Source organism: Hordeum vulgare, chromosome 2H (genome assembly GCF_904849725.1).
Source record: "Hordeum vulgare subsp. vulgare chromosome 2H, MorexV3_pseudomolecules_assembly, whole genome shotgun sequence".
NCBI lineage: Eukaryota > Viridiplantae > Streptophyta > Magnoliopsida > Poales > Poaceae > Hordeum > Hordeum vulgare.
This window is the reverse complement of record NC_058519.1, coordinates 67,457,043-67,464,281: the sequence shown is the minus strand read 5'-3', so window position 1 is coordinate 67,464,281 and position 7,239 is coordinate 67,457,043. Positions and strand designations below refer to the sequence as shown.

General features: G+C 44.4%; 1 protein-coding gene and 1 long non-coding RNA gene across 3 annotated transcripts; one reads left to right on the top strand and one right to left on the bottom strand.

Moving 5' to 3' along the window:
- Nucleotides 1–317: 317 nt before the first annotated feature.
- On the top strand, nucleotides 318–2,255 carry LOC123425053. Of its 2 annotated transcripts, none has more exons than XR_006621785.1 (3): nucleotides 318–1,166; nucleotides 1,537–1,703; nucleotides 1,884–2,255. It is a non-coding gene; the product is annotated as an uncharacterized LOC123425053 (long non-coding RNA). The 2 variants fall into 2 exon arrangements; XR_006621786.1 differs by having other exon boundaries at nucleotides 1,074–1,166; nucleotides 1,239–1,703.
- A 1,185-nt stretch (nucleotides 2,256–3,440) lies between these two features.
- LOC123425052 (cold shock-like protein CspC) lies at nucleotides 3,441–4,084 on the bottom strand. Its single transcript, XM_045108719.1, has one exon. It carries the CDS (start codon nucleotides 3,947–3,949, stop codon nucleotides 3,692–3,694), a length of 258 nt encoding a protein of 85 aa, XP_044964654.1. The 5' UTR covers nucleotides 3,950–4,084; the 3' UTR covers nucleotides 3,441–3,691.
- Nucleotides 4,085–7,239: the final 3,155 nt, after the last annotated feature.

Genomic DNA, 7,239 nt, shown 5'->3' with positions numbered 1-7,239 from the left:
TTCTCCATCTTCAAACGGAGCAGATCCACCACCCAGCTCCGACATCGCGTCGCATCCCCGTGCCCCCGCATTGTTCCAATGCCCATCCCTCGCCTTCCTCTGCCCGAGGCCTCCCGTCTTGTCTTACTCCCTGCAGATGTCATTTAGTTCGATATGGGTGAGGCAAGGAGGATGGGGAACAGTTGCTTCTGCAGGCGAGGGGCTATATCGAACCCGAAGGCGTGCACAATGGAGCCGAAACTTTCCTAGGAGACGCAGAGGTGAGCCACTCTTCAATATGATAATTACTTTTCCTAGGAGACGCAGAGGTGAGCCGCTCTTCAATATGATAATTACTTTTAGTGTCGTATATAATCTAAGCAGTTACTGATTTTCTGAACCTGAAGTCTTTCCATTGTTTGCACCAACTAGGCAAAAAGGAAAAAAATTCCACTAATCCAAGTTACGTGAATGTCTGAAGGTTTGGAGAAGACCGTCAATTGGTACTGTCGATCCATCACGAGGCTAATTCCCACTGTTCACCAAGGGGTGCCATCACGTTTCTGATGTAATCTTCACAACCCAATCCGGGATCTTGATTTGTATGTCACAAGTACCTGTTATTTTTCAAGGATCTAAATTGTACGTGATAAACTAGCAACTGTGTCTTCAGTGGTATTTTTAGATGGTTCCTCCGGCCACCACTTGTCCACCTTGCAAGAAAGGTAGCAGAAGGCTAGGAAAAAATCATTGACATTGTGGATGTGGACCACAGGATAATTTGCAACACTATGTTAGTATTCTAAATCACATGTTTATCTAAGGCAAACATGTGATGAGAGTTTTGTGAGATATTATACCAGTTTTGTTCTTCTAGAATATTATTGGTAGAAACTGCTGGCCAGCGACCCAAGTATGACCTTGGGCATCTTTTCCAACTAAAATGCGTACATGTTTTGTTTTGCTGACAGTATTTCTCATTGACTTGCATCCATGGAGCAAGGAGTAGCAAAATGTGACATCGGCAAGGATGATTGCAACACATATCTAACGGGGATTCCTAAAGCATGTTGCAACTATGCATTGACTTATTTGACAGGCAACATTGAGTATGTTCCTTATGTGCTTGAACACATTATACTATTTGGGGAGCCAGCCACAGCATGCTATACTCCGTTTGGTCGCAGGTATGAATATGGAGTTTGATGCTTTTTTTATTAGCCGTAAATTTTGATGATTTGCATAGTGTTCTTCTTCAGCTCTTGGTCGGAAGCCACTTCTCAATAAAGATACAGAAAGTTCACTTGGTATTTAGTTTATAAAGGGACTCTACAATTTTCTGAATCATGCACAACAATATCATGTCTTTGTATGTCTATGTACCAATTCACTTATTGCAACACACGGGGCATTAAGTCTATGTGAAAGACATCTTTCTTGCAAAAGTAAGGCCATTTGAAAGCATTGTATTTTGTTTTCAAGAATACAATGATTTTATTGATATCATAGCTTCTTCATGATGATTTTAACATTTGTAATTTTACTCAAATTCCGCAGATGCAGAATAATCATTCAGTTGTTCATCCCAGGGAATCAGGGGTGTGCTCCCTGTGATGTTGCAAGTTGGTATCATTTCATTCGCCCCTTTTGAAGGAAAATAAAAAAACAAGAGGCACACCTTGGCCAGACTTCGAGGATTCATACGATGGTGTCGTAATGAATGGGTATGTATATTCCCTTGTGACATGCACAAATATTTGAGTAGCATGTAACTATTCGTACAACCACCTGATGTGTGTGAAAAATGTGATAGAATTTGTCACAAAGAGTTGATGGCTAGATTCCATGTATTATAGAAGACAAAAGAAATATCCTGACTGTTTGAATGTTATGCATTCTCTAAGGTACGGGTTGCCCGGCCGGCGCGAGGGGGAATGAGGAGACATGCCAGCAGACATGAGGGCAAACAAGCAGCGGCGAACGATGGCGTTGGGTGGCGCCGCCCTGGGTTTCATCTTCGACAGCGCAATGAAGGGGCTGCACCCTGGCAGAAAGTACTTCTACAAGGTAGTGACATGGTGAATGGTGACTACTGTTGCCACGTATGAATATCTGAAGGATATATACATGACCGGCTTGCCTGAGCAAACAAGTAGCGGTATAGGAATATTGATTCGGCAACTCTGAGTTATTTCCATTCAAAATTGGTGTATAAGCTTTTGTATGCCATTAAATGTGGAAATTGGCTTCAACTAACATTGTTAAGTTCTTGCTGAGTGACCTTTGCATGCTCTTGAACAGGTATAGGGTACACTCTGGCGAGCAAGCTTCCCTAGGCTGGCCTTAGTGTGTTGAGCATTTTGATCGGAAATCTTATCCCAATACTTTTGATCATGCATTATTGTCATTCGATTTTGACAAAAAAAATTGTTTGAACTTGCCATGTGAAAAATCAAGTCAGAGCGTATCCATTTTACTTATTAGTTTGTTTTTTGAGAATGATATGGGATTTACAAACTGGAAACGTATCAATTGTTTGACAATTATTTTTAACCAAAATTGTTTGAAAAATTGTTCTGATTTGGCTGCTTGATTGATTTTTTAATAGTTGTTTGATTGATTGCAGTTTTGTTTTAATGGTATTTTTTGAACTGCCTAAGCATATATTTGTTTATTTTGTACACCCGGTGCAACGCACGGACTCTTTTGCTAGTTTTAATAATATGGTTGTATGCATCGATTAATGCAAAGGCCGAAGGTCAAGCCTTCCTTTCCAAAAAAAAAACCAGAGCACTGTTGCGTGACAGACCAGGAGCATGGGCATGACAACATGGGAGTGCAGAGAGACGGGCACGGACCAAGAAGAGGATCATGACCGTGCCAAAAAGGTGATAAACACACCAAACAGTCGGCGCTCAGGGTAAGTTTTCTCTGTTCCTTGAATCCTCTCACTACGTGTGATGCTCGTGTACATGGGTGTGCAACATGAGCATGAAGTAACTGAAGTAGTAGTAATTTTTCTGTGTGGTGTTCCTGCTCGTTCTTTGAATGCTCTGAGGGTAAGTTTGTCTGTGTATGGAGTTCCTACTTATTCCCTGAATCACTCTCATGTATGCATGTGAATTAAACATTTATTTCTCAGTTTGCAGTAGTAACTCGAGCAGAACTAATTCTTCTGTTCCCTCAATCCCTCTCATGTATGTTTGCGAATTAAGTATGGGAAACACTTTGCTACAGATGTCTCATAGGAATGATATCAGACTCGTTAGACAACGTCGATTTATATTTAGTCCCACGGTTGCGCGTACCGCATGGTCAGGACCGTCTGCAATGCGGGATCAGAAGAGACTAAATTCTACAGTAGTGGACCAAGTTTATAGATATACAGTTATTATCAACTTTTACGATACCCAACAAATGCGTTACAGAAACACATTTCATGATAATTCTACTGACACTGATTTGGTACTGTAAATTTCAATATTTCTTTGTGTACACGTAGTTACAGTAAAAAAACATTTGACACGAAACAAAATCCAAATTCCTTGCAAGCCCGAACGAAGCAGCAGTTAACCCATGGCAGACTTGATGTAAAAAGGAAAAGAGAAACAGTGCAGATCTTAGTGCACGTGTGAGAGAAGAGAACACAAAAAAATAGCAATCCTTCTGAACGCAGCATAGGATATCACGCATCGACCTCTTTATCCTCCGCTTACAATTTGCTCGGAATCCTCTTATCCTCCTCTACCTCTAGCTCTAGGGCCATGACATCGACGGCGGACGGGCCTTTTTGGCCGTCTTGGATGTAGAATTCGACACGCTGGCCCTCGGCGAGGGTCTTGAAGCCGGCGCCAGAGATTGCCGAGAAGTGGACGAAGACGTCCTTGCTGCCGTCGTCGGGGGTGATGAAGCCGAACCCCTTGGACTCGTTGAACCACTTCACCACACCAGTCGCCTTCACCGTCGACATTTTCTCTCAGTATCTTTCTGTAGTCGCTCTGTTCGCTGTGCTTGGGTTGGGTGGTGGTGGTCTTGGCCAAATGTGGACTGTTATATAGCCGGCGAGGAGAGGTGAGGTGGTGGACTCGCCGCGTATTTTACTTTAGGACATCACATCATTATATAGCCGGCGAGGAGAGGTGAGGTGAGGTGGTTTCATGTAGCTGGAGAGGTGGTGCATGTGCATATCAAAGATGGAATCACGATCGTGCCTGCACGGGCTGTCCGCCGCGACCGAACGTGCATCCACGCATGTGTAGCTCTGCGTCCGTGCCCGCATGAACGGCGCGTATCACCGCAGGTAGAACCAGTCGGGCCCACCGCGCGCACGGGGTTGAGAAATAAAACATGTGATCAATTGCATGGGAGGGATGCCTTCGAAGAGGTGTCTCTTGGGGAAAGATGTCTTCCCAACATACCCCTTCATCTTGTATATAAGTGGATCTCCCACATTGCAATGAGACGAGTGGATCATTTAGACTCTTCATTTGTCTATCTTTGCGTTCATTCTACAACACGTTATCAGCACATAGTCTCTACCGCTAGAGAAAGAAAAGGCCGAGACAACGGTTACGCACAGGGTGTGCGGCGGCGAGACTCGGCAAGACGCGGCGGTAAAAGTAATCGGCCACTAAACCACTGCACCCACCGGTGGAAGCGCCCAGGGCGTGAGGTGCTCTAGCGCTCCTCCCAACGACACATCAGAGAAAGGAGAGACATGCATGCACCCGCATGCATGAATCTCTACAATGGACTTGAAATACAAAGACCTTCACGACTGCCGATGATCACAAATCACGGCGCGGAGGCGATTGCTCCCATGGAACGCAGCAGAGGCCTCCAGCGTAAAATCCTGCAGAGCGACGACGCCTTCCGATGCGCGGTACCACGGCCCCCATTGGCCAATGCAAGGCCCAGTCTATGGCGAGCAGGACTTGCGCTTAGTCAAATCGGGGAGAATTAGGGCCTAGTGCGAGGCCCGGCCGGCGGTGGCACACCACCACGGGGGCGCACAGGTTCTAACCGGCGGCCGGCGGTTATTTCCAAGAGGGAGTAACCGCACATGAGAAGGATGAGAAATCCTATCTCTTTGGCGATTTAACAAATCAGCCAATGGATTATTTGATGATCCTATACAAGTCCTTGTAATTTTATGTTCAACTCCAAGTTTATTGAGACTTGAGGTTTAGCCATACGGCTTACTGAAAATTACAGTAGAGCAATCGGGCTCTTTGGACTTTATCAAGCCATTGGGCTTGTTTTTTTTACAACACTTTAACCAAATGGTTATTGTTATTTGCGTTTTATGCCTCAGGCTTCAGAGCAAATATATAAGATAGACCATAAGGTCTTGATGAATTGCATAATAATTGATTATGCATCATTTTACATCATGTAAAATGAACATTTGAGGCCACAAGTCCTCATATATGGTGCATAGGTATGCTTATACTTTTGCATTTATTTGTATCACATGAGTAATATTGTTGCAAAGCAATATGTAGATTCCATTATCAATATAGAATATGAAACTTGCTTGCAAATTTGGAAAACATGAGGTAGTGAAGTGTTTGACACTGCCTGGTTATGTGAAAGTTACATTTGTCACAAGGAATCGACAAATGGTACCCATTGCTTAATTGCAGATCACTCAATGTTATTGTGAGGTCTATATTATGTCATTTTGACATAATGACTACCTTCAAATTTGCACACAATTTATGGATTGCGTTTGTGGCAACGAATTATATTTCGTTCACAACTGTGAGGTCTACACCACCATGTGGTGATTACCTTCAATGTGTTTTAAAACATAAGGTTGTGAGAAGCTCCATAAGAATGAGGCATACACTACTCAGTAGTGATTATCTCCATGTGTTCAAAGCAAAGTGAAGGCACAAAACTTATGACATAATCATTATGAGGCCTACACCGTTGGTGCCTACCTTCATGATGTTTTTCCAAATACTTTTCAATTTCATAGCATTTGTCATTGGTTGTGACTATAGTGTTACATGCTCCATCAGGAGAGGAAACCAAGGCATTACTGGCGACTATGCTACATATTATGCTATGAAGATAATTATGCAAAATACTTGCATATTTTGGTGATTACCTTCCATGAGTACACAACTTATGAGATGTAGTCATAGCAATGAATTAAATTTCATGCACAACTCAGAGGTTTATCCCACTTCGTGGTAATTACCTTCATGTGTTTTAAATAACATAAGGTTGTCAAGGCTATGATTGATTGCAACTATCCATAAGAATGAGGCACTACTGGGTGGTTGATTACCTCTATGTGTTTTTGTTGGGGAACGTCGCATGGGAAACAAAAATTTTCCTACGCGCACGAAGACCTATCATGGTGATGTCCATCTACGAGAGGGGATGAGTGATCTACGTACCCTTGTAGATCGTACAGCAGAAGCGTTAGAGAACGCGGTTGATGTAGTGGAACGTCCTCACGTCCCTCGATCCGCCCCGCGAACAATCCCGCGATCAGTCCCACGATCTAGTACCGAACGGACGGCACCTCCGCGTTCAGCACACGTGCAGCTCGACGATGATCTCGGCCTTCTTGATCCAGCAAGAGAGACGGAGAGGTAGAAGAGTTCTCCGGCAGCGTGACGGCGCTCCGGAGGTTGGTGATGATCTTGTCTCAGCAGGGCTCCGCCCGAGCTCCGCAGAAACACGATCTAGAGGAAAAACTATGGAGGTATGTGGTCGGGCAGCCGTGAGAAAGTCGTCTCAAATCAGCCCTAAAACCTCCGTATATATAGGTGGGAGGGAGGGGAGGAGGCAGCCTCAAAACCTAAAGGTTTGGCCGAAATTGGAGGTGGAGGAGTCCTACTCCAATCCTACTTGGAGTAGGATTCCACCTTCCCACTTGGAAACTCTTTCCACCTTGTGTTTTTTCCTTCTCAAACCTTATGGGCCTTAGTGGGAACTTATTCCAGCCCACTAGGGGCTGGTTTATCTCTTCCCATAGCCCATGAGACCCCTTGGGGCGTGACACCCCTCCCGATGGTCCCCGGCACCCCTCCCGGCACTCCCGGTACACTACCGATGAGCCCGAAACTTTTCCGGTAATGCACGAAAACCTTCCGGTAACCAAATGAGGTCATCCTATATATCAATCTTCGTTTCCGGACCATTCTGGAAACCCTCGTGACGTCCGTGATCTCATCCGGGACTCCGAACAACATTCGGTAACCAACCATATAACTCAAATACGCATAAAACAACGTCGAACCT

Coding starts and splice junctions, on each gene's coding strand:
- LOC123425052 (XM_045108719.1), bottom strand. CDS start 3,949: ATGTCGACGGTGAAGGCGACTGGTGTGGTGAAGTGGTTCAACGAGTCC.